The 25,947-nt window shown below is 40.8% G+C and overlaps 5 protein-coding genes across 7 annotated transcripts in view; 2 read left to right on the top strand and 3 right to left on the bottom strand.

Moving 5' to 3' along the window:
- Positions 1-622: 622 nt before the first annotated feature.
- On the bottom strand, positions 623-10,544 carry LOC306976586 (guanine nucleotide-binding protein subunit beta-4). Of its 3 annotated transcripts, XM_079574563.1 has the most exons (12): positions 10,409-10,544; positions 7,520-7,584; positions 4,307-4,431; positions 4,161-4,199; positions 3,954-4,060; positions 3,791-3,805; positions 2,841-2,904; positions 2,577-2,739; positions 2,416-2,482; positions 2,123-2,324; positions 1,808-2,024; positions 623-1,587 (listed from the first exon to the last, which is right to left on the bottom strand). In XM_079574563.1, the coding sequence occupies exons 3-12, from the start codon at positions 4,361-4,363 to the stop codon at positions 1,481-1,483; spliced, it is 1,038 nt and encodes a 345-aa protein (XP_079430689.1). In that variant the 5' UTR covers positions 4,364-4,431; positions 7,520-7,584; positions 10,409-10,544; the 3' UTR covers positions 623-1,480. The 3 variants fall into 3 exon arrangements, with proteins under 3 accessions (XP_079430689.1, XP_079430688.1, XP_079430690.1); XM_079574562.1 differs by lacking the exon at positions 10,409-10,544 and having other exon boundaries at positions 624-1,587; positions 7,520-7,733; XM_079574564.1 differs by lacking the exons at positions 3,791-3,805; positions 10,409-10,544 and having other exon boundaries at positions 627-1,587; positions 7,520-7,731.
- Positions 10,545-10,936: 392 nt separating this feature from the next.
- aldh7a1 (aldehyde dehydrogenase 7 family, member A1) lies at positions 10,937-13,425 on the bottom strand. The gene is made up of 2 exons (XM_079574798.1): positions 13,339-13,425; positions 10,937-12,742 (listed from the first exon to the last, which is right to left on the bottom strand). The coding sequence occupies exon 2, from the start codon at positions 12,735-12,737 to the stop codon at positions 11,109-11,111; it is 1,629 nt and encodes a 542-aa protein (XP_079430924.1). The 5' UTR covers positions 12,738-12,742; positions 13,339-13,425; the 3' UTR covers positions 10,937-11,108.
- Positions 13,426-13,465: 40 nt separating this feature from the next.
- actl6a (actin-like 6A) overlaps positions 13,466-25,947 on the top strand; it is a 37,682-nt gene continuing 25,200 nt past the window's right edge. Inside the window, exons 1-14 of the mRNA XM_079575143.1 lie at positions 13,466-13,617; positions 14,185-14,261; positions 14,439-14,613; positions 15,160-15,260; positions 15,330-15,427; positions 15,516-15,610; positions 15,720-15,826; positions 15,974-16,063; positions 16,199-16,260; positions 16,357-16,471; positions 16,565-16,645; positions 16,719-16,814; positions 16,897-16,983; positions 17,058-17,144. Coding sequence (XP_079431269.1) covers positions 13,593-13,617; positions 14,185-14,261; positions 14,439-14,613; positions 15,160-15,260; positions 15,330-15,427; positions 15,516-15,610; positions 15,720-15,826; positions 15,974-16,063; positions 16,199-16,260; positions 16,357-16,471; positions 16,565-16,645; positions 16,719-16,814; positions 16,897-16,983; positions 17,058-17,138 — 1,290 coding nt within the window. The 5' untranslated portion in view covers positions 13,466-13,592 and the 3' untranslated portion in view covers positions 17,139-17,144. The remainder of the gene's footprint in view (positions 13,618-14,184; positions 14,262-14,438; positions 14,614-15,159; positions 15,261-15,329; positions 15,428-15,515; positions 15,611-15,719; positions 15,827-15,973; positions 16,064-16,198; positions 16,261-16,356; positions 16,472-16,564; positions 16,646-16,718; positions 16,815-16,896; positions 16,984-17,057; positions 17,145-25,947) is intronic.
- mrpl47 (mitochondrial ribosomal protein L47) lies at positions 17,306-18,923 on the bottom strand (the record flags this gene model as incomplete). The annotated part of the gene is given in 8 exon segments (XM_079575144.1): positions 17,306-17,683; positions 17,754-17,849; positions 17,952-18,082; positions 18,164-18,260; positions 18,325-18,385; positions 18,463-18,608; positions 18,757-18,896; positions 18,900-18,923. Coding segments are annotated over 8 exon segments (807 nt in total). The 3' UTR covers positions 17,306-17,571.
- On the top strand, positions 19,083-25,043 carry ndufb5 (NADH:ubiquinone oxidoreductase subunit B5). The gene is made up of 6 exons (XM_079575264.1): positions 19,083-19,232; positions 19,484-19,566; positions 19,676-19,742; positions 19,823-19,884; positions 24,668-24,774; positions 24,850-25,043. The coding sequence occupies exons 1-6, from the start codon at positions 19,115-19,117 to the stop codon at positions 24,968-24,970; spliced, it is 558 nt and encodes a 185-aa protein (XP_079431390.1). The 5' UTR covers positions 19,083-19,114; the 3' UTR covers positions 24,971-25,043.

Genomic DNA, 25,947 nt, shown 5'->3' with positions numbered 1-25,947 from the left:
GTGCTTCTAAAGAACTTGATAGCACGTTTCTGTCTTATTTCCGTATGGGTTTGTAAGGCAAAATGGAAACACCGCAGTGCCACATCTTAGGAGTACAAAAGCTCCACATACAAGCAAGATCAGATAGGCACCTTAGACAGAGGGTGTTTAGGTCCAACTCACACACAACAGGTATTACAAGATTCATTTAAAAATTTGAATAACTAGAATCAATAATTCTTGAGAAAACGGAAAATCTAAATTCGAAGTAACACAAGTGTTTGATGAATTCCTCTTTCTAGAAAGGAAGAGCATCTCTAGCTCTACCGAGTGTACATTTCTGTCAACTAAGTGATCATCTTTCTGATAAGTAGAAAATAAAAATCCTCCTTCAATGCTTTAGGGAGAATCAAGTGATTTTAGAAGCTAGTATGATAATAACAGTTCATATTTTACTGAAAAGAAATCTTTACGCATCAATACTCTAAAATGACATGACATTTGGCAAGTCCATCTTTCGACTTTATCCTGTTCACAGCTACTGCTTTTACATGCAGTGAGAACTCCTACTTTATTTGTCAATGTATTGAACTAAGAATGTGGATTTGCAAATTACAGCAAATCCGAATAACATTTCTGAAGATGGCACGATGTAATGCACTTTGTGTTACATTTTATGCATGAAAAGCGCTTTATAAATGAACTTTGATCTTATTTGATCCACTTGACCCTCGTTTTTCTGAAAATGTTATGACATAAACCGAGTAGAATTATTCAGCAAAAAATTTTCATGTCTATGTAATAGAAAAATAAAATAAAATAGTTAAACTTAAACAAAAACCATCAAATCAATGTGTGATTCCCAGGTTTGATTATCAACAGTACCAGAACATTAAGTCATCGCTGTGTTAAAGGTTGTTCTGGTACACACACTGATAAATTACTATTTTAGAATCTTTCATAATTATTCATTTCTGAAACAATGCTCTACATTAATGTGAATATATACATTTAAACTAAACCTCCCAAATCATAAAAAATATGGGGGGAAAAACTACAAAAATATATACATACACATTATATATGCATATATGATGCATATATGATGCATATATACACATATAATGCTATATATACTGTCTTTATATATACAAATACATACACTCTGACAGTCAACACATTTGTCGTTAGTCTCCGTAACAAAGGTTTGTTTTGTCCGAGAAAAAAAAAAAAAAAAAAAGATCAAAAGGGCACATTTATGTTTTACTTCTGATTGAGCAAGTTATCAAAATGTTCTAATCTGTGTTGTTTCATAATTGACAGGTGAAAAAGAATGTAATATTTAGAAAGTTAGAGTGAGTTTGTGTCTCACAGGTTGCCAGCAGCAAAGTGAATCTCTGCTGTGGGACAGAGGATGTAAGCTGACACAGTGAATGGCCCAAGAGTCTAGGCCAGAGGTGGAGGAGGGAGGATGCAGTGATTGAGTACATCTGGACAGACACTAGTTCCAGATCCGGAGGAAACTGTCCCAGGAACCAGTGGCTACGGCCATGCCGTCCTCTGTCACCCCTAAGCAGCTTACTCTGTTGTCATGGCCAGCTAACACACCTGCAAGACAAGCCAAAACAGGTCAATTGTTGTTTGTATTAAAGTTCTTATTACTAGTTTGGAACTCCAAATTGAAAGTCCAATGAGAGTATGTTTCAGATACTGATAGAAAGGGCTTGGGATGAGTAAAGAAAGATTATCTTGATTATCAACAACTTTATTAATAGGCGTAGGCAATGGTACATTTTCAATATGCTTTCAGTTGTTTCTTTTGTCATACCTGCGCGCTCTCCTTTCAAGGTGTCCCAGACATTGCAGTTAAAATCATCATAGCCAGCCAATAACAAACGGCCACTTTTGGAAAAAGCCACAGAAGTGATGCCACAGATAATGTTGTCATGACTGTACATCATAAGCTCCTGATCAGCACGGAGATCGAACAGCCTGCAGGTTGCGTCATCTGAGCCTGTCCCAAAGGCGTTTCCATTGGGAAAAAACTGCACAAATAGTTCAATAGCGGCAGTTTAGTCATTAAGTAGGTAAATGAATGTATATGTAGTATATGTAACCATATAGAGAAAGGGCCAGTACTCACAGTGACAGCGTTAATGTCGGACACGTGGCCAGTGAAGGACTGCCTGCACATGCCGTCACGAATGTCCCACAGCTTTGATGTAGCATCACAGGCTCCGGACACAAAGGTTTTATAATCTGGGCTTAAAGACAGACTCATCACATCACCTGTGTGGCCTGTAAATGAGGTGGCCTGTTGGCCCGTTTCAATATCCCACAATGCACTGAAACAAAATAAGTGCTGATCAGAAAAAGGTTTGACAAAATAACTTATGCCGTCAATTCAGTATAATAAATAATGAAACACGTGCTCACCAGGTTGTGTCTCCAGAGCTCGTCAGTATTTGGTTATCATCCAAAAAGCGACAACAGGATAAATAACCTGACCAACAATAACTTATTAGATTTACTCCAACAATAAACATACCTAAAATTCCATTATTCCATTATACATTTTTTTTCCAGTTTTATGTTACCTGTGTGTCCAGGTAACTCTCTGGTGACGCGCACATTTCCCTCACGAGTCTTCAGGCTGTATATGGAGCAGATATTGTCTAGACCTCCACAGGCTACATAGTTCCCAGAAGGGGCATAGGCACACGTCATCACCCAGGAAGAGCGCAGAGGAATGGCATGCATCTGAGGACAGTCAGGTTAATAGAAGTTAGTCTTTGAACAAACTAGTAAATAACGGATGACAACAATTATGTACTTTCATATTGAATTTGGCATCGTCTAACCTTATTTGTTGTGTAGCTGTCCCAAATAATTAGCTTTCCATCTTGGGAGGCACTAACAAGTAACCTGGGTACAATAGATAAAAATGTTAAGTTACATGTTTGAAAAACTGGTGAAAATGTCAAGACTGCATTCACAAAGCAAGTCTAAAGCAGTGACAGCAGGTAGCCTGAATGAGTATAAAGCAGTGAAGTTTTCTCAGTCATGCCGACAGCTGGATGGCACCCACATCAGTCTTTTAATGAACCACTCATGTTATTACCCAGTTTTGTTTAAACTTTTGTTGCTGGGAATGGAGGGAAGAGTCATACTAGTCAAACTACCCAATATTTCACTCTGAGGAACAAAAAAGTCAATACATGTGCTGTGCATTGATCATACATTGCCATGGGTCAGTGGGAGCTTGAAGGTGCACAGATGCAAAAACAGCTGGATTTACTCACACCCACCCTCACAGGTTGTTTCTGTGTCTCTGAGGACAGGAAGTAGTTTGACAGTGTATAATCAAGGGGAGAGCCACCAAACCCAAATGTCAGCGGCTGTATACAAAATAAACACTGACCTCCCGCAGGGTCACCCACACAGTGCTAAGCACTTATTGAAACCATGCAAATTTAATAAATCTGAAGACCGAGACCCCGCATGTCATTAGTGGCACACATTAGTGAACACTCAACAAACAGGTGTTTCACCATACTGTCAAGGAGATGTCTACTTTGAAAACTTTGAACATTGACAGTCCTCATAATGACAATTGTTATGTTACTAAAATACATCTTTTATCTAGAACTTAAGTAAATAAAAAACAAAGTGATATGAAAGATGTAGCAGTGAAAGTGGCAGTAGTAGCAGGTGGCAGTAGTAGCAGTTGTGGCAAGACTGAGGTAGTGGTATTAGTATATTAGTACAAGTAGAATCAAGTGATACTGGTGGAAACGGTATAGTCCCACACCTGGGACTGCCGTCACTGTCCCAGTGCATTGCATTAACAAGGAGGGAGAAGAAAACATTTACATAACACAAAAGCTTTGTGTAGACTAGAAGCTGTATCAAGTTGCTTCTTTTGACAAAATATGCAATTACCCAAGTACATGGAGAAGGATATAGCACAGTACCTGGAGTCGCTGCCCCAGTGCATTGCATAGATTTTGGCCAAGTGTCCCCTGAGAGTGCGTCGTGTCCTCATCTGTATCCGGCCAACGGAGTCCAGACCAGCTGTAATCTGCCAAAACAAAGGAAGAGTATTTGTCTATAAACTTCAGGCAAGATTATTTGCACATTGTTACTACTGTAGCCGTTTTATCCTTTTAAGAAAATTGCACCTGTGACAAAGTGGAATCACTGCAAGCTTTTCTGGCATCCTAGAAACAGAAGACACAATTATTGCACCCCAACTTACTGCATCTTTGCATGTGACAACTTTTGGCCATTATTACATCAGACAACACAATTGTCAAAAGAGCCTCACTCGGATCTGATTACGTAGCTGTTCCGCTTCCTGCCGCAACTGCTCCAGTTCACTCATTGTCACTGTGATATGTCTTGGCCACTCTTGTCCAAATAGTGACTGGGGAAACACGTACCCCCCAACACCTGAAACACAAGCAAAGTGAGTGCACAGGTAGACAGAGACAGAATACAATAAAAAAATAAGTAAAGGAAAATAAAGCTGAAGGATAAAGCCACTTCTATTTAACAAACACTGGCATCCTGTTTGGGATGAGAGCAGACGGAGCACGCAGGGAAGGGTAGGGTGGGGCTTGGGTTGAGGCCTGGAGGGTGGTCCAAGTCTTCAAACAACCCCAGTCTAGTTCAAAAGGCCATCTGAGCCAGACCCTGACATTTCTGAACTCTAACTGCCTTTGTGTTGTTAAACGGCTCCATTGATAGTGCTTCAGATGTACCGCACATACAGTCCCCATCAAAAGTTTTGGACCAGTTGGAAAAATTGCAAAAAATGTACATTTTGCATAGTTGGATCTAAACAAGGTTCCAAGTAGAACTTCAAAATAAAGCTTTTATTGAAAACAACAATGAATTGTAGTTTTCGATAAAAGGTTTATTCAAATTGTTTTTGTCTCACTCTCATTTCTTCTTGCTTGTTTATTGAAGTTGCCATTTTTAACTGGTCTTAAACTTTTGATTGGGACTGTAGGACAATCATGAGAGAGTCCAGACATACGGTTTTAGGCACCACCACTTCATGTGTTTGGGAAGCTAAAATGTGGGTCACAGAGCACTTAACAATTCCCAGTAGGTCATGTTTGGACTATGTCTTCTTCTTTCAGCTGTTGTACAGAAAATCATTCATAAGTCAAGAAAATTGCAAATATTTTTTTTAGCATTGTCTAAATATAAATAATCAACTGAATTCTTGCCTCTAATTATATTTTTTTCTTCTTGTGTCAAGTGTGTCACTGTCTAGCGATGTCACATGGATTTGCGCAGATTGGGCTAATGCAGAATAAAATTAATGGACTGAAAATTACCAGAATGCCGGCGTTTACAGGTATATGGTGGTACACATTTTCTAGTTTCCACTCAGTTGCAAAAATGTAATAACATGAATCAAGCGTATCCTTAACCGTAACTAGGTCTGGGGTTTGTATGTTCTTCCTGCGTCTACGTAGGTTTCCTATGGGTGCTCCATTTCCTCCTACCACTAAAAACATGTACAAAAGGGTCCCTCCTCTGGGCCAGTACTCTCTGAAAAAGACATTCTGAATCTCAGAGGCACTGTCCTGGTTAAATAAATGCAACAAACTATCTGAAAGTGGCAGTGATGTGACAAGACATCATCACAAGGACATTCAGAGGGAGGCAATCAACACTTTTTATACACAACAAGCACTTCATCGTTCTACTATATCTACCACCAAGATTCTGTGAGACAATTAATGGGTTACTGACCAAGTTTGACTCGATATTATTTATTTTCATTTAACCTTAACAGGAAGTCCCTTCACATAAATCCCTTTTTCGAGGGAGACCTGACCAAGAGGCACTGGTGACATATATAAAACAACAAATACACACACAACATGTTTACAATCAGTTCAAGAATAACATGTACAGTGTATGCTCAGACAGTACACATTAAATAAAGGAGCTCAGGGGAACGTGTTCCTGAAGCTGGAGAGAGTTCTGAATATCTAAAGCCAGAAGCCACTCTTTGTGCCAGTGTATAGTGTGTAAAAAACTGTCCACAGCATGGTGGCTCAGGGTGCCCGGATCAATTTTTACACTGACATTATAATCCAGGTACATTGTATTGTGGCTTACAAGCTTTCTCAAAGTCCCGCTGTTGTTATTATTCATTCATTCACTCACTCACTCACTCACTCTCCACGCGCTAGTGGTGGTGAACTACTACTGTAGCCACAGCTGCCATGGGGTCGACTGACAACAAGGCTGCAAATCTGCGGCATCGGCCCCTTCGATTAACACTCACTCACACTGGAAATGTGAGGGCAGCATCTTGTCCAACTCAGACAACAGTCATAGTCATAGAGTCATTCATCCATCAACCTAAAACATGTAGAGCAAGCAAATCCTTCAGCTGGATGTTTTTTTGTTTGTTTTCCTACCATGATTACCCCTGAAAATGTGGACACGTGTCCCTGAAGTCTGCACTGAAATGGCCCGCTGCTCTTAACAGGTCTTAGCCCGGCGGCACAGGTTGAAGGAGGGGTCAATTGTGCAAGACATCTATGCAAGAACAATAAAGTCGAAAAGAGTCAAAGACAAATACAGGGCAGTTTGCCTGAATACAGAAAGAAACCTGACAATGAAACGATGAAATAATGAAATTGACAAGGGAGAAGAAAAACATCGAAGTTCCTTGTTAGTTCGGCTTATTTTCGCTTCCACAGCAGAGCAAACGGGCATTGTTACAAGTGTCAGTGGCTGTTAATATAAGACTGTGACGCTTGCGCATGAATAAAGCTGCTCTACCATGTGTGAACCTGTTGAAGCCTGACTGTTAACTATTACAAATATCTTCAGAATGGAGGAAATACCTGGTAGGTTTCCTTTTGAAGAAACCCAACCTCATTGCGGGTTTTGCACACCACTTACAGTACATAGAAGCAATAAGAATTCCTAACTACAATTATAAATGTGTGTTAACATAGTAATAGGCACAAGACTGAGCGATCGAGACCAGACATCCGACGCTGAGTGTGAAGCCTGTTTAAGGATGCTAGCAGCTCTTCACTGCACACATGCAAAGCCCAGTGCTAAGTAGCTCGCCCTGCACAATAGATAGGGTTTTGGGGAGTCTATAATAAAAATGGAACTTAAGACAGAGACGCGCTGACCAAGAGGAGCCACATAAATCCTCAAAGACACCACGGCGCTGGGAGTCGTGCACATTAAATCTAGAAAGTATGAAAAGCAGACGTGATTTGAGTTTGCAGGTGAACTGGTTTGACCCAAAATGTCACTGTTGTTTGACAGCCCGCCGCGTTTGTAGCTGTAACTTTACATTTTCACCAGCTGGCTCGTCACGCAAAAAAATACTTAACGCTGATTGTAGAGGCTAAAATGTAACGTCAAAGGGTATGGTGCACGATGACGCTGCAAAACACATCATGTGTCTTTGGTCAACACGAACAATCCACAAATGCAACGGGAAACAGCGATAGGAGACCAACATATGAAGACATCTACGCGTCTTTACCTGAATCAGGCTTTCTCCAATCCGTGCCACACCGCTCCGGTTTCACACGACAACCATGACCCCAACTGTGAAGCAAACCGTAGATAAAAGTTCAATGAAATTCAGGGCAATTATGGCAGTTTGAATGTTCCTATTTACGACTAGCCCGGATGGATTTGACTAAATTTTTCACCAAGCAAGCTAATCACCACACCCATGAAAGTGGGAACATGGCAACAGCCTACACAGAGGGGTGCGCGCGACGCTGGGTACGCCAATATTTCTCAGTTCTATGCACATTTCGTGTTTTTGATAAAAACAAAACAAGGTACAGTGCTTTGTATAGTTATGCCCGTACGTGTCTTTAGTGCAATATCATCTGAAAACGTTAAAAAATAGTTTTAAGGCGGCGAAGTCCCCCTGCGAGCAGAATGGTACTGACTGTCAGCCCCCTCAACAAAAAGGAACCGAATAGGACACAGGAAGCTCATAGTACTGTGCCAGTTATTGCAAAAATGAACTGACACATTGTTGTTCTTTTGGGTTGTACACATTTAATCGACCAACAGTATTCATAATTTGCACACATAGAAGTATAGGTCGGCCAGCTTCTTATATAGAGCAAGAGTCAAGTACACTAGACTAAGGAAATTGTATTGGCAAAAATACAGTTTGCATTTGTATTTGTATAAATGTACAAACATCTGGATATCATGGCATGATCAAAATAGTGTAAATCCAAAACCAAGTGTAAAATGGCCTTAATTAATTTAACATGTAGCCTATAAAAAAAAAAGACAGACACACAGGGGCAGCTGTGCATAGATTCACTCCAGCACACCACAGTTGGCTTGCAGTGGGTTCATTGAAAGGGATCTCTCCCCATTAGGACAGGATGAATTTTTAATGTGCCCAATGAAAGGGAGCAGTGGGATAGGCTTTTCCATCTCTCTGCACGAGCCACAATCGATGATGGCAAGATGAAAGTTACCAGGGCCTGGTTTCCTTTCGGGGGATGCATGGGGTCAGATTAAGCCTAATTGAATTCATGCACAGCAGTAGTTTAGGTGTGTCAAACAAACTCATTTTTGCCACAGATACATGAGTGGCAAACACATTAGCCTGTCTCAGTCATATCTTTTATGACATGGGAGGGAAAAGTTATAAACTACAATCAAATATATGTGTCATTATTATCATTATTTGCAACAACAACAACAAAAAGCCATCAGCAGAGAATCAATAGTCCAAAAGCATGATCTCTACCAATCAGGTCCCTCTCCTCATTGCCTGGCAACAAAAGCGAAGGGAGGGAGAAAATTGTCACTGTAAAAATAGCCCATCAATAGCCTGGTGCCTGAAAAAACCAAAGGCACACATTTTTGCGACTATAAATAGCACCTTGGGGCCCGAAAAGTTATCGGTGTTGCCAAATGGGAGAAATATTTGCATGGATGTAAAACAGGTGCAGGTTGCAGTCATGGAGCGGATATTAACCACTTCATGCAAACCAGCTAGAAAAGTTTGTTTCTGCAGTGTTACAGAAGACAACCTAATTCATAATGTATCTTTTAGGCGTAGATTTAATAAAAAAAAGGCTACAGTTTCAGAGGACACGGCTACATTTTTAATTCATGTGAATCCTTGAACCTTTTTGCTCAATATTAATAAAATGATAGGCTTTTACACAGTTGGATATAGCCCATAGGCCTATATTAAAACGTTGAACGCAATTATAGCATATCAAGAATATGGAGAATATTTAAGGACGCATGTGTGGTACATTATGGCCCATAGACGTTTGTGATGTCATCTGAAAGCCGGCAATTGGTGATCTTATGTGATAATAGTTGGATGCCGCTTTGAATCTCCTAATGGTTATTTTATCTTTTTCAGCCCCGTGTTGAGCTCATCATGTGGCAACTCATCCTGATAACCTGTAATACTGTATCAAAGATAATTAAAGTTGTAGCAACAGTACAGCCTTAAAAGGCTTTATCAGGGCCGTCTTATCCACCAGACATCTCCCGGGGAGGCTGGCCGTTGCCTGGGCAACCCTCACAAATGGCAACTGACGTCAAGAAGGTAGGAGAAATACCAGGGAGAGCCAGAGCTTCAGCGCATAATGGATTATTGAAAAGGGGCCCTTTTGGAGGGTCCAAAGTGACTGAGATATCGGTATACAGGACTCGTGCCTTCTGGTTGGTAAAAATCTGCCCTGAGGAATCTGTGTAGATTCAGGGTTTATGTTACAAATTAGGGTTGAATAGTCCAAAAATAGCCTACCAGTTTACCTAATTATGAAATACAATCAATTATTTGATTCCATAATATTCATATCTGAAAGAATGCAATAAGTTTAAAGAATAAAACTTCTACTGAAAATGCAAACTTTGTTAAAAGAAAAATTGTGTCCACCCTTTTCACATGCTCCAGTTTATCATCCCTTATGCTATTGTTGGCTCAGAGACTGGCCTTTCTATGAAAAGCTCTCCTTGTTTCTGTAAAATATCCTTCATGTTGTGGTTAGAGTCACGGTATCACGAGTCACACAATGTAGAGTCAAGTTTGATGATGCCAATTAAGTACAATAGATAGTAAACAAAAAGCAATACATGTATTTTTTCATATCAGAGAAATTAAGACAAAACCATAAGGATTAACACTTGTTTTCTGAGGATATGCAATATTAAGCAGTATTGTTAATAGTTGGGATTTTGTTGTAAATCAGATCAGTTAGAATAAATCTAAAACAAGAATTACCATGCTGTGACCTAATGAAGCTCCAAAAACCCAGATGTGCCAATGCTTTTCTAATTTAGCAGTTGTGACTTTGTAGTAGTGTCTGTATTTGCATCATACCCTTTTAACATACAACTTAAAAAAATATAAACAGGATTGAGAAAGTACCTGACTCAAGTGGTGATGCTTGTAAGAGGAAGTAAAATTTCCCAGTGTACGTCCTGAATGAAAAATGGGTGGTGTAGCAGGCTGTGGTATCCTTTCTCCACTTGAGCGTAAATGCTGCTTGGATAATCACTAAAAAGAGAGGCAGAGCTGGTGTATGAGCAGCAGAATGGGAGGGTGAGCATGTTTTGTACACGAGTAGTATTTCCGTTAAAGAGATAGTGTGCATTTATTTAGACACTATTTAGATTTTGTGTTTGAAATGGGTGAACTTTTTCTATGAAGTAGTATTGGAAGAAAAGGCCACCATATGAATATAAACATGGTCTTTTTATTGATTATAATGTTACACGACACAAAGTTGTGTAAATTCAAACATGCAGCACAGCTTATGCCATGAATCATTGCTGCCCAGTTTGTGGTTTGACATACTATAAACTATGACAAATAGAAAAATAAACTTATTTTCTTTACTATTTATCACTACATATTGCTCAGAAACACTTACAGTTTGACCCTTTTAGAAAATACATCATATTAGATTATTCCCCTTCCACATATTCTTAAAAACTCACAGCCAAAACCAAAGACACAAGAGCCCTTCTTTTTGTTAATTCAATCAAACCATGTTTTGTATTTTTCAGACCTTGAATTTACAGAAATATTGTGTGTTGTCCATTTGATTAAGGTTTACCGTTAATGTTTACTCAAACTTTATTCCCTGGGCGAGAGGAAGATCCTTGCTGTAGTTGATTGTGCACGTTGAGCGCCTCATGTACTGCTTCCAAGAGTCACTGCCTGACTCTCTTCCTCCTCCTGTGTGTTTCTCCCCTCCGAAGGCTCCTCCAATCTCTGCTCCACTGGTAGGAATGTTGACATTCACAATGCCGCAGTCAGATCCTTTGGGTCCCAGCCAACGAAAAACTCGTCCCATGTCTTTGGTAAAGATGCTGCTGGAAAGACCTTGCTTGACCTCATTGTTCCAGGCAAAAGCCTCCTCTTCAGTGTTAAACTTTAGAACATAAAGAATGGGAACAAAGGTTTCTGTGTGGACAATAGGCGCATCATGAGCCAGCCCTGTTATTATAGTAGGCTCCACATAGTTACCAGGACGATCCATCACCTTTCCTCCACAAACCACAGTGCCTCCTTGCTTCTTGGCCTGCTCTACAGCTTGCAGATACTGCTCTACAGCTTGTTTGGTATGTAGAGGCCCATAGAGTGTGCTGGGGTCCCATGGATCTCCAATGCGAACTTGTTTGTAGGCTTTGGCAACTCTTTCAACCACTGTGTCATGAAGACTCTCATGCAGCATTAGTCTTCTGGTTGTGGTGCAGCGCTGTCCAGCAGTTCCAACTGAGGCGAATACAGCAGAGGGAACCACAAGGTTCAGATCGGCATCTTCAAACACTATGATGGCGTTGTTTCCTCCCAGCTCCAGAAGGTTGCGACCAAATCGTTCCTGCACCATCATGGACACGAGTTTGCCCACATGAGTGCTGCCAGTAAATGACAACAGATCCACACGCTCATCCTTGGCCATTGCTGTGCCGATATCAGCTCCTCCACACGTCATGGCGCAGATGGCACCTGGAAGATTGTTCTGCTCCAAAACTTCTGCCACAATCTTGGTAACTGCAACACTGGTTAAAGGGGTGGTTGGGGCTCCTTTCCAAAGGCAGACATTTCCGCAGATCAATGCAATGGCATTGTTCCATCCATATACAGCCACAGGAAAGTTGAAGGCAGTGATGATGCCGACAAGACCAACTGGGTTCCACTGTTCAATTAAAGCATGCCCTGGCCTTTCTGAGGGCAGAATGGGACCTCCAATCATTCTAGATAGACCTACAGCATAATCACAGACATCTACATATTCCTGAACCTCCCCAACCCCTTCAACATAGATTTTTCCCATTTCTAGAGATACCAGACTGCCAAGTGTGTTAATCTTTTTTCTCAAAGCATCACCAATCTGCCTTACAATCTCTCCTCTCTTTGGAGCTGGAATATCTGCCCACATCTTCCAAGCCTCTCTTGTCTTTTGAATGGTTTCTTCATACTCTGCCAAAGTTGCCTGGGTGACTCTTGCAATTGGTTCATTGTTGGCAGGGCAATATGATGTTACGACTTCTCCACTTCCACCCCAGCTGCCATTGTACACTCCAGGGTTGTCCTCTGACAAGCCTAACTCTTTAAGCCAGGCGTATTTTGGCTGATTTATCAGAAGACCTGACATAGCTGCTGAAGACTGGTAGTGGACAGATGCAAATTTGTTTCTGAGAAGAAGCCTGCTGTTACGGGCGATGGTCACTGTGAAGCAGCGCTGCATGAGTGCTGGGGACAAACACAGTTAAAAATTAATTTCACACAAGTTTAAAAGGACACTTTCCCATAAATTGACCGACCATGTAAATAAGGGACTCTGATGTGCTAATCACAATACTAAAGCAATTTCACAAAAGCAAAGATTGATCAAAAAGAACATCGGTCGCTCGAGTACTGAGTGACATAATTCAGAAAGCTGCTCGAGTTTGTTCCGAGTTTGCGCCTGCGCAGGTACAGCTGAAATACAACACGAGGTTGCTCCCCGAACTTGGAAGTAGGTTACCCTGGAAAATTATATCAGCTCCGCGTGCGACACACTAATATCAACACTCAGTTATTCACCGTGAGGGAGACTGTAGTCCCGTGCTACGTACACTGCGCATGGCACGGGGCAAATACAGACACAGGCCTACGCTGAGCGGAGCTGACTGCTGCGACTAGTCTTAAGTTTAATCGACCAGTTTTCAAGGTCCTAGAGTTCAAACTCGTGTATTTTATTGATCCGACATGCACCATGTATTGCAAACTGTGCATCGCCGTAGAAGAGACCAGAGTCGATATTAATGTTGTTTGTAATCATAAAATAATGTGCAAACCCAACTTACGTAGATATCTAGTCCGCAGGCAGGCCCACGTCCACTTGGATCAGGAGGAGAACGAGTTGCTGTCGGTGGTGGGTGCGTCACGGGGGAAGCGGAAATGTAGCGGTGGTGCTACTTTCTGATTGGATAGCTCTCCAGACGCACAGTGGCGCCTGCTTTGTCCAAATATCTATGCTAAAAATATTCCTTGTTGTGATTTGTTCGAGGATATTATTTTGTTCCTTTGGTTCTTGATATCATTAGTCTAGGATAGAAGGATGAGTGGTGGCGTATACGGTGGTGGTGAGTATAATGTGTTTCTTTCAGCTGCAAACTGTCCACGCTCTCTCTTTAGCTTTAGCGGGCTACATAGTTAGCTATAAGCTACAATATAGCTTTTGTAATTGGTCTTACATTATTGTCACTTTGAATTGAAATGCAAAGTCAGACACTTACTCTTCACACTTTCTTGGCCCATTCATGATGCCAAACTTTACACATTGTTTCATTATTTTTCACCGTTTCCGTTTGCCAATAAACAAACAAAAATGAATGGAAGTGGACATTTACGCACCGCTATAACGGATAGGAACCAGGAGACACATATATTTTGATGCTGACCGCAGTGAGTGATAAGAATGAAATAAGTAATGTGGTAACCAAAACACCCTTTTTCTCGATCACTTCTGTGTTCTCAAACGGATTGCCTTCATTCAGAAACGCTCACACCTCTAGATAGATTTCAGTGCATCTCAGTTTTGCTTTACTGCAGTCTGTATAGACTGTATTTCACTTTCAATTTGACCTTATAGTGTGGGATGAATATCCTAATGATGATGATTAAAAGGCAGCACTGTCCTCTTTTTGTAGATGAGGTGGGAGCCTTGGTGTTTGACATTGGTTCATATTCTGTCCGAGCTGGCTATGCTGGAGAAGACTGTCCCAAGGTGAAGTTGTTTTCTGCTTATTTTTGTGCGAATATCACAATTGGAGAAGTATTATCTCTGGATATTGATTAGATCAATGCAGTTTCAGATGATTCAATGTGTGTGTTCTGTGAACTATGCCACAAAAGTAAACATTCACTTTAGACTAAGTGTAAAAAATGCTTTATATAACCACAGGCTGATTTCCCCACTGTTATCGGGATAACACTGGACAGGGAAGATGGCAGCACACCAATGGAGACAGATGGTGACAAAGGGAAGCAGAGTGGCACCACTTACTTCATTGACACAAATCAACTGCGAGTGCCCAGGGAGAATATGGAGGTCATGTCTCCGTTGAAGAATGGAATGAGTATGTTATTTTATGTATTGTTTGACAGTTACCAATGAAAAGGATCAATCATTGCAGACATTTTAAACTTAAACGTTGACCATGTTCAAACCTTCTGATGTAGCTGACCCATTTAATAAATCTCATCAGAACTGGTCTGGTTTAAACTGATGCCAGAGTTATTTCAAGAAACCATCCTTAATTGCCGTGGAAATGCACAATTGGACCAGAGTCCCTAAGTGGCCAGACCTGGAACACTAAGGCCCTTGTCAAATTATTATTTTAAAATAACTCATTATTGCTCTATTTTCTCTCACTATCTGACCCAGCTCTGATAAAATCTGCTCATCATTCATGTGTGTCAAACACAGGCATACATACCCTGAACAAGTAGCAATTGTCACTAACCAGACAAATGGGCTTCTTTTGTGACTTCTACTCTGTATTGCACTTATACTTGTTTGTGGGTGTGAGAATTATGTCAATTTAAAACAATAAAATGCAAATTGCTACTGAACTGATACTAATTACTTGCATACTTCTGAATGTTGTGTGTTTTGTATACAGTTGAAGACTGGGACAGTTTTCAGGCCATTCTGGATCATACCTATAAGATGCACTTCAAGTCCGAACCAAGCATGCACCCAGTGCTCATGTCGGAGGCTTCAGTAAGCTTCTACTTCTTAAAGTTAAATACTAAGTCTCTTAGCATTTAATTTTGCACTTTTTTGTCATAGTGGAACACAAGAGCCAAGAGGGAAAAACTGACAGAGCTGATGTTTGAGCATTACAACATTCCTGCCTTCTTCCTCTGCAAGTCTGCTGTTTTGTCTGCGTATCCTTAAATAAAATGTAGACAATTTTGCACTCGACTTCTACTATTATGTTTTGTCATGTATTTTTTCCTTTAATCAGCAAAATAGTTTTGCAAATGGCCGATCAACAGGCTTGGTTTTAGACAGTGGAGCCACACATACCACAGCGATACCAGTACATGATGGCTATGTTTTACAACAAGGTAAATACAGTGTCAACAATCAAGAAGGATGTAGTTATTAAACTTGCACTTTTATATCTTTTGATATTCCTTATAATATTCATTTGCAATATTCTGCTTTCTCTAACAGGAATTGTTAAATCGCCTCTTGCTGGGGACTTTATGAGCATGCAGTGTCGAGAGCTATTTCAAGAATTAAATGTTGAAATAATTCCTCCTTACATGATATCAACCAAGGTGTGACTCTGCTCAGTCGCAGTCCGATTTTGAAATATTAACATGCGTGCATGCTTGTGTTGGCTTTTTCATTGTTGAACTAATCCACTGTTTTTATATTGATCATTGCTTGCTGAAACATTTATTGATTATTTTTTTTTATCTCAGGAACCAGTTAGGGAGGGAGCTCCAGCTAACTGGAAGAAGAAGGAAAAACTACCTCAAGTCACTCGCTCATGGCACAACTATATGTGCAATGTAAGTTGCAACTTTTCTGTGGAGATACCATTTGTATCAAATATCAACTATTTGATACAAATGGTATCAACTATTTTTTCCTCTGTTGTAGGTGATTTTTTTTTTTTACATCACAGTATGCTTTGTTATTTACAGTGTGTTATCCAAGACTTTCAAGCTTCTGTGCTGCAGGTTTCAGACTCCCCTTATGATGAGCAGTAAGCAAATATATTTTATGTAATATAGTTTATAGTAGTTGTAGTACTATGTATGTAATACAAAGCCTTGTGGCCAATTGCCTTCTTTTCCACTAGGGTTGCAGCCCAAATGCCAACAGTGCACTATGAGCTCCCAAATGGGTACAACTGTGACTTTGGGGCAGAGAGACTTAAGATTCCTGAAGGACTATTTGACCCCTCGAACGCAAAGGTGTGTTGAAATATATTTACATTGATCATGTGTTTTAACATTTTCAAACAGGCTGTTATTTGTTTCATGTCTATATCATGGTTATTTTTTCAGGGCTTGTCTGGAAATACAATGTTGGGAGTTGGTCATGTTGTAACAACCAGTGTAGGAATGTGTGACATTGACATTCGTCCGGTAATGTTTAAAACAATTTTTTCCACTGTATTGATTAATGCGTCATGCGTTTAACAATAATACTGCATTGTAGGGTTTGTATGGCAGTGTTGTTGTTACTGGAGGTAACACATTAATTCAAGGCTTCACAGATAGACTGAACCGAGAACTCTCCCAGAAAACCCCTCCTGTAAGTATTTTTTTATGCTGCCCATTCATAAATGTTTTGACATTTGAAGCTGAACTCCAATGTTTTGTGCTGTGATTGACAGAGCATGAGATTGAAGCTGATTGCCAATAACACTACAGTCGAACGCCGTTTCAGTGCCTGGATAGGAGGCTCCATTTTGGCATCGCTTGTAAGATACTATAGAATCACACTACAAATTGTTACATTTAATTTTAAAACGTCATGTGTTTTTATCTGTGGTAGGGGACCTTCCAGCAGATGTGGATCTCCAAACAAGAGTATGAGGAAGGAGGAAAGCAGTGCGTCGACAGAAAATGCCCATAAATTACTTTACTCTGACACTCATCGCCCCCCCACCCCGGATCTGTCTCAGGGGCATATAGATAGTTTTCTGTGTTCTCAAAAGACAAAAAATACATAACTACAAAAACTCTGGTCGATTACCTTATTTAGATTTTGTGTACTAGTAGTCAGTTCTCATAAACAAAACTATACAACCAATTTTATCTCTAAACTTTTGTATTGAAATATACATTAATTTCCCAATGTTTGTAAAGTCCACAGCCAAACCAGTATTTTCTGGTGTTAGCTCATATACATGTATTTAATTTTGTTGCCATTTTAATAAAGTAACTTAAAAAATAATTTCAGTATGTTGTAACATTTTCCAGCAATGGCATTTTATTATTTTACAGAGAAATCATAATTAAGCCAAGTCATATAAGTGTGATTCTTGAATTCAGAAAAACTGTCTCATTCAAGATGCAGACACCTTCATATGTGGAAACCTTTCTTTGAGTTTTCTTTCAGTTTCTTTATGTAAGTTTATCTTCCTGGCTCTGCCTCTTAGGTGCTTCTCTATACGTAATCTGCAAAAACAGGTCATTTAGGATTAGAAATGGGTTAACAGTTCCTAAACAACCACTGTAGCTCTGTTACCTTATATGCGGCTCAACAAACTTCCGAGTGTAGAACTGCTTCCTCTTATACCGAGTATTCATGTACCAAGGGATTGCATATTCTTTGAAGCGATACCTGAAGGAAGAATTGAAGGTCAAATTTTAATGTGTGCAAATTTGTTTGATGGTCTAACTTTTCCAGGAATTGTTTACTGTCGAGCACTATTTTATTTTTTACCAGTAGATGAATCCAAATCTGCTCTTTCTCCAGTCTCCTGGTCTGCCCTTCTCTTGTCCCGTCTGCAGCAGCCGCAAAGCAGTCTCTCGTTCATTTACCACAGTCTCCAGTCTAATCATTGATCTTTCAACCTGGCACAAAAACAATTACTGACTTAAAACAAAAGGCTTTCTTATGAAAAATGAATAAACACAATTGCGAATGACACAAACCTTTCGTATTCTCTCTGGACTTGGCATTGGAACCCGCTGTCTTTTTGCTTCCTGCTCAAGTGTCAGCAGCATGTTCTTTTCTTTTAGGAGCACATACCTGAGATAAAATGTAGTCGTAAAATGCCAAGCTAAATCAAACAGCACCTCTATAAAGGACTTACCAAAGTTTGTGCAAATCTTCATTGCTCTTTGTTCTCAACTGTTTAGCTGTCCATGGCGCGCCTTCAAGAAGAACAATACGTGAATGAGTCCGACAGACCACTGATTAATCGTTATCTGAGATGGGTAGGGTACTTTACCTGACTTGACAGACGTTTCACCCCTATTTTCAGGAAAGTCAAAGAAATCATCAAGCCCCCTCCTGCTGATGGTTGTGTGTAGAGTGCGGCAGTGCTGAACAGAGCTGGCACGAAGGGACCACAGAGAAGCCAAAGAAAACGTCCCTCTAAAGAAGTGTTAACACAACGCAATACATTAATTCAGAAAGGTCCAAACAAATCTTAAAAGCAGGCGACCTTATTTGTAAGTAGCATGTCACATGTTACATAAAGGTAAGGTCGACAAACGACAACAGTGCAGTGCATATATCATACCCGTAAAGACCAACGCAGTGTTTGTTAAAGGTGAAAACTGAACGCTGTGGATTAGCGGCCGGAGATACCTTCAAAATATTTTGAAAATGTTTGCAAAGATTAAAAATTCGTCCAGCGGCCGAGGACGTCGCCATTTTTACTCAAGTACTTCCCACATTACCCAGCATGCACTACTTGCAAAACTATTTCTTTAAAAAAATATTTCTAGAAATATATTGTTGAAAACAATTTGTTAGAGGAAAAAACAATAATAATTTGTGACTTTTTATATATATATTTGTTTTTATTGTTATTTCCCCCCCTCGTCAGTAACAACATCCAATCAACACACCGCTTGTTGGACTGTCCTCTTGCAGCGATGGTGGGCATGAGCGTTCTCAGGTCTGCTGCTGCGTTAGCAGCTAGACTGAGTCCTCTCAAACCTGGAAATAATGTGGCCAATTTGCTCAGTCGTTCAGTGGCAAGGACGGATAAAGGTTAGACACATTTCGATGGTTGGTTTTGTATAATGCCATAAGGTTAACGTGTCGGTCTTGTCTAGTGACCTTGTGGCGGTCTGTTAGCATGCTAACAACTATGCTAACTTGCTACTGTCAATAAAGCCACTAGTTTTTCTTTGTGGATCTATTTCCCCTCGATATCTACCTGCTAAAACGTTGTAAAATGCACATGGGTTGCTTTTTTAGTAATGCTTTATTAATAACAATTTCCCCTCGCATATTTTTAGTGGCAGTACGTTGGGGTCATGGAAAGAAGATGTTTATTATCAAGCCGACTGATTACTATGACAGGAGGTTTCTGCGCTTGTTGGTAAGCACTAAATTGTGTCAATTGAGTGTACATGCATCAAAAACCTATTAAGAGAAGCATCAAAAGAATTTCCAACCTGACCATTTTCTTGTTGTGTTATTTATTTCAGCAATTTTATATTCTGTTGACGGGCATTCCCGTGGCTGTTATTGTCACATGCGTGAATGTTTTTGTTGGTAAGTTTTCAGGAATATGTGTTATTTTCTTGTTGGCGAGCCTTCATTAGTTAAGTATCTTCACTATTTTGCCCAATTAGGTGATGCAGAACTGGCGGAGATTCCTGAGGGCTATGTACCAGACCACTGGGAGTACCACAAGGTTTGGTGACATCACTCTCTTGTCTCCGAGTTGAAATGCACTTTGAAAAGACGTCATATATGGGCATAGTTATTTACAGTACATTTACATATAGTTGAAGCTGATAGAGATATTTCAAAAAGGCGTCATGTATGATCATGTACATGCAATAATACGACCATCGCGACATCACAATGCCTCAGCAGCGTTCACCCACCCAACTATTTCACAGGGTGACATCATAAAACAAAAAAATACACATACCTACATGGTAATACCATAATAATAATTCAAATCATTATGGGTATTATTATCAGGTGAGAGCATTGGAGTGTTATAGAGTAATATCTTGTTGAACTGCAGTGATGTGAGCTGTATATGACGCTTCTCTTGAAAAATCTATGTCAACCTCAACTATACAGTGCCTCTCGAAAGTACTAATACACCTTGAAGTTTTGCACATTTTGTCATGTTTACAACCATAAACATGAAGATTTTATTCAGATTTTTTTTACTGAATGTTCACACACAAGTAACAGACAACTGTGAAGTGAAAGCAAAATGATACATGATTCTGTTATTTTTTCAAAAAATAGAAAACCGAAAAATCAGGCGTGCACAAGTATTCATACAGCATGAATTAATGCTATGTGGAACCCGCTTTGCAGCAAGTCTTTTGGGGTATGACTCTACAAGATTTGCACATCCAGACACTGACCTCATAGCCCATTCCTCTTTATAAAACAACTCGAGCTCTGTCAAATTACAAGGGGAGCGTTTGTGAACAGCAGTTTTCAGGTCTTTCTACAGATTATCAATAGGATTTAGGTCAGGACTTTGACTGGGCCATTCTAGCACATTAATATGTTTTTGCTTAAACCATTTCATTGTAAATTTAGCTTTGTGTTTAGGGTCATTGTCCTGCTTGACTCCAGCAGGTTTTCAAAATGTCCCTGTATTTGGCTCCATTCATCTTCCCAAATATTCTTCCAACTTCCCAGTCCCTGCCGGGGAAAAGCAGCCCCACAGCATGATGCTCAATTGCTCCCCCCACCATATTTTACACTGGGGATGGTGCACTCAGAACGATGAGCAGTGTTAGGTTTGCGCTAGGGCTGAACGATATGGACAAAATTTCATATCTCAATATTCATGCCAGATATCTCGATATCGATACGATATAACTATGGGTTAGGTGAAAACAAGCATTTTCCAGAAAAAATAAAAACATAATAATAAAGAGTGCAGTTTTATTTATGAAAATTATTGTTTATATCTTGCTTTTTTCGATATTAATATCTTAAATGTTCATATCTCGATATCGATACGATAAAGATATATTTCAGCCCTAGTATGCACCATACATATCGTTTTGCATTTGGGCCAAAAAGTTACATTATTGTCTCACCTGACCACATGGTAGCTGTGTCCTCCATATGACTTCTAGCAAACTTCAAACGGGATTTCTTATGGCCTCCTTTCAATAATGGCTTTCTTCTTCCACTCATCCATGAAGGCCAGATTTGTGTAGATACGACTTATAGTTGTCCAATGTACAGATTCCTCCAGCTCAGCGGCAGTACTTTGCAGCTCCTTCAGAATTATCTTGGGGCATTTGGTTGGATTTCTTACCAGTGCTCTCCTTGTTCTGTTGGTTTAGGTGGAGGTGGGGGGAACTGTACAAAGGACAACTATTAGTCATACACTGCACAAATATGGCCTTAATGGCAGAGTGGCTAGAATAAGCCATTTTTAAAAGAAGTCCTGTTTTCTGTTTGCCAGGAGTCACCATGTGGCCTCCATGTGGCTTCTGGCAAACGGCACTTCTAATGGTTTTCTTTCAAAAATGGCTGGTTCTAGCCACTCTGCCATAAAGGCCATATTTGTGCAGTGTACGACTAATAGTTGTCCTGTGTACAGTTTCCCCCACCTGAGCTGTAGCTCTCTGCAGTTCATCCAGGGTCCTCAAAGGCTTCTTGGTAACAGCTCTGGGGCCTCATTTATCAAACTGTGCGTGAGACTCTGACTTTGAAAGTGCGTAGGAAAGTAACAAAAAAAATCATACGCAAAGTTTGTTTCCGATCTATAAAACCTTGCGTATGCGCCGGTACGCACACCTGACCGCAATCTTTCCTTCGCTGATTCCACCTGGAGCAGAAAGCTGCGGAGCTCACGCCACGCCCTCTGCCCGCCTCCATTTGACCATAAAAGGCAATGCAAAGTGACTTATGAATGAGATTTGCCTAAACATGAGGCGATAATGAGTGGGTTTTACCGAAGGCGAGGGGCAGAGAGGGAGGGGCCTGATGCTGCCGCAGCTCGGGCAGAGACGACACGGGCTCGAGGAGATTTACTGAAGAGTGAACTCTGCTTCTCTGATCACACGTATTGGCATCTTTCTACATAGAAATATCAATAAAACTTTTCAAAACAAATGTTTACAACGTAGAGAAGAGCCTTAAGTGTCGGCTAGATTTGCCAATAGCAAGATTTGGATTTGCCAATAAAACACGATAAACTGTGGAGCATTTCAGTCAAACTCCAAACTGCACACGCTGTACATTAGGTCATGTTCTGTGTAGGATGAAGCAGCGGTTCGGTCCGGGTGGAGTGAGTGAGGAGCGGTCAGTGTCCGGGGTGAGTGAGTGAGGAGCGGTCAGTGTCCGGGGTGAGTGAGTGAGGAGCGGTCAGTGTCCGGGGTGAGTGAGTGAGGAGCGGTCAGTGTCCGGGGTGAGTGAGTGAGGAGCGGTCAGTGTCCGGGGTGAGTGAGTGAGGAGCGGTCAGTGTCCGGGGTGAGTGAGTGAGGAGCGGTCAGTGTCCGGGGTGAGTGAGTGAGGAGCGGTCAGTGTCCGGGGTGAGTGAGTGAGGAGCGGTCAGTGTCCGGGGTGAGTGAGTGAGGAGCGGTCAGTGTCCGGGGTGAGTGAGTGAGGAGCGGTCAGTGTCCGGGGTGAGTGAGTGAGGAGCGGTCAGTGTCCGGGGTGAGTGAGTGAGGAGCGGTCAGTGTCCGGGGTGAGTGAGTGAGGAGAGGTCAGTGTCCGGGGTGAGTGAGTGAGGAGCGGTCAGTGTCCGGGGTGAGTGAGTGAGGAGAGGTCAGTGTCCGGGTGGTGTGAGTGAGGAGAGGTCAGTGGTGGTGTCTCAGGAGGGCGCGCAGTGGAGCCGCGGTGCCCGTGCGCACTGCGTAAAGACGGCCTCGTCTGAAGGTCATGTGACCCGAGCTTTGGACCTAAACCCAGTTGGTCAGACTTATGTCCAGAGATGACTCAACGCACAGGACAGCGGGGTCATTCCTGCTTCCCGTTTAAAAGGCTTTAGCGCCAGTGCGCATACGTGCACGGGTACGAGCGTGCACGTATGTGCGCACCAATATTCACAAACATCGTGATAAGTTGCTTATTTCATTCTAATCTTTGTCATTGCTGAAGAAAGTCAATTCAAACCATTTCAAACCTAACCAAACGAAACCTGACTTCCTCAAACCAGTGTGTCGCTGCTCTCCCGTCTCTCTGCAGTGTTTCTGAAAAGTGCGGACCTCGTACGGGAGCTCTTTAGTTTGCGTGGAGCAGCGCAATGTTTCACGTTCAGTTTGTTTTCTATAAATACCAACTTTGGCGCAGAGGAGCGCAAAGTTTTGGCCTCATTTTGTGCGCAGCAAGCTTGATAAATGAGGCCCCTGGTCAGTGCTGTCCTTGTTCGGTCAGTAAGTTTTAGAAGGACGGCTGGGTCTTGGTAGGTTTGCAGTGATGCTAGACTCTTTCCATTCCTGGATGATGTATTTACTGTACTTTGAGAGATTTTCTAAGCTATGGAAATCTTTTTATAACCTAACCCAGGTTTATACTTCTCAATTTTACTATACACTTTATCCCGGGCCTGTCTGGTGTGTTCTTGGACTTCATGATGCAATCTGCTCCACAATAGTCTCTTGACAGACCTCTGAGACCATCACAGAGTAGCTGTATTTGAACTGACATTAGATTACACACAGGTGGACAATATTTAGTCTTTGGGTCAACATGTGATCATTCAGAAAACATCAGGGAACTTCTGAAGGAAATTTGTTGCACTAAAAGGAAAGAGGCCTGAACTTTTGCACATCACACTTTTCAGTTTATTATTCATAAAAAAATACAAATAAATCATGTATCCATTTCTCTTCACGATTGTGTGTCACTTAGTGTGTGTCTTTCACATAAAATTTCAATTGAATATATTTATGTTTATGGTCCATAGTATGGCAAAATGTTATCATTTATTAACTGCATTTCAAGATTTATTGCATAATGAGTCAGTTAAAAAAAAAAATCAAGACACATTGTTTTGAAAAGACTCAAAAATTAGTCTTTTTTTTTTAGTGCTTTTTTTAAATTATTTTTTTCATTCCTAAAATATTATTGTTATTCATCTTCATGGTTTAATTATACAACTGTGCGAGGTTGCGTCATGAGTAATGTCCCTGGGAGTTTTTTGGTCGCGCCCAGGTGGCCCATTTGAGATTGGTTCCATTCGGCATTACTGACAAAACGGTACATTCATGGGTTTGCTGTTTTTCACTTAAGCACTTTGCAACAACTCATTGGCAGACCAAAGTGCTTTACATAAAACACAGAGGTTGGTAGAGTAGGTGCATTATCCCAAGTCAGTGATGTCACGCTGTTGTGTGACTATGATTGTAATAATTGTTTATTAGCAACCTGTTCATTATTTAAGACTATGAAATGTGCATTCCCCAAAACTTAAACTGCACAAGGCAGTGACGTAATGCATTTTGGATTGTGCCCTAATCATTTCTTTTCTAAATTTACAGCACCCTATCACCAGATGGATTGCCCGGGCAGTGTTTGACCCCCCTGAGAAAGAGTATGAAAAGATGATGGCGCTCATTCAAATTGAGAAAGAGAAGGAAGATTTGAGGTGAGCCACCCTTCAGCTCGGCATCACTCATGTCAGATCTTTTATTATCTTTTAAGTTTTGTTTTTTATTGTTAGATTGATGCAGTCAGAAGTTCGACGGCAGATGAGGCAAAAAGGAGATGGGCCATGGTACTACGTGGGGACACCTGACAAGGGGCTGATTGACTACAGCCACAAATCCAGTCCAGACAATTAAATAACACTGGAGGGCAATCCTTACATGTTCACTGTTTGTACAGTTTCTCGCATAAATAAAGTGTATATATATATATTTGTGTGTGTGTGCATTTATCTTTTTAATGTGGGTAGAGGTGGGTAGAACTCACATTTAGTACTCCCAGTTCACATGTAAAATTTTCTCCAAGTACTTTTTTACTTTTGAAAAAAGCTTGAGGAAGCGCTCACCAGGATCTCAGTTTGTAACAAGACCGGTGCCCATCGAGGTTCCAGAGTGGGTCAAAAATATGTAGAATAGAAAAATGGGGCCGTGGCACATAAAATGTATTAGGCCAACGCGTTTCAAGGTTTCAACTCAAACGTCTTCATTAGGGCACGTGTCCCATTTATGTATTCTCCTTTTTTCCCTTGAGTATATTTTGGCTACTCTACCCACCTTTGGTTACTGAGCTATGTGGGGCAAAATAGTCCTAAGAGCCTATTTTTATTTGGTCATCATTTCAGAGGATTTGATTTGATATTTCTACAAATTAGACCAGGTACATTATCTAATGACTGGATTAAGATACCGATGAAGGTCGTATGTTTGGTTTATGTCGAACTACAATTGCAATGTGTGTTATTGTCCGCCTGATGGCAGAACAGTGCAGTGCAGATTTGCTAAACAAAGGACTTCCTTTTCACCTGCGTAGTCAGTGTGTATTCTTGCGATTAAAAAAGTACTTAATCGTGGTGATATCTCCATTCCATAAGCAAGCATCCTATTGTTCTGTGTTACTCACTTCCGTCCCATTGAAGTGTCCCAACTAATCTTGTTACAAAATTAGCAATCTCACTTAAAAGTCTGGGTGTGCTAGAGTTATAATTTGTATTTGTTTTAATTTTATTTCTGTAGACAGTCGCAATGTAGATGCTTGCGCGCCATTGCTTTATTGGCTTTATGAATCGCCCAAACATAAGTGGGCGGGGCTGGGTGATAACACAGAGCGCGTCTTT

Source organism: Gobius niger (genome assembly GCF_951799975.1).
Source record: "Gobius niger genome assembly, chromosome: 17".
In the NCBI taxonomy this organism is placed as follows: Eukaryota; Metazoa; Chordata; class Actinopteri; order Gobiiformes; family Gobiidae; genus Gobius; species Gobius niger.
The sequence above is the reverse complement of the archived record's forward strand: the minus strand, read 5'-3'. Positions and strand labels throughout refer to the sequence as shown.

Excerpts from the sequence above, each read along its gene's own strand:
- ndufb5 (XM_079575264.1), top strand. The coding sequence starts at position 19,115 with ATGGTGGGCATGAGCGTTCTCAGGTCTGCTGCTGCGTTAGCAGCTAGA. Across the intron at positions 19,233-19,483 it reads AGTGGCAAGGACGGATAAAG|TGGCAGTACGTTGGGGTCAT; the intron begins GTTAGACACATT and ends GCATATTTTTAG. Across the intron at positions 24,775-24,849 it reads AAAGAGAAGGAAGATTTGAG|ATTGATGCAGTCAGAAGTTC; the intron begins GTGAGCCACCCT and ends TTTTATTGTTAG.
- aldh7a1 (XM_079574798.1), bottom strand. The coding sequence starts at position 12,737 with ATGCAGCGCTGCTTCACAGTGACCATCGCCCGTAACAGCAGGCTTCTT.
- LOC306976586 (XM_079574563.1), bottom strand. The coding sequence starts at position 4,363 with ATGAGTGAACTGGAGCAGTTGCGGCAGGAAGCGGAACAGCTACGTAAT. Across the intron at positions 2,483-2,576 it reads AGAGTTACCTGGACACACAG|GTTATTTATCCTGTTGTCGC; the intron begins GTAACATAAAAC and ends ATTGTTGGTCAG. Across the intron at positions 2,025-2,122 it reads CCGACATTAACGCTGTCACT|TTTTTTCCCAATGGAAACGC; the intron begins GTGAGTACTGGC and ends CTATTTGTGCAG.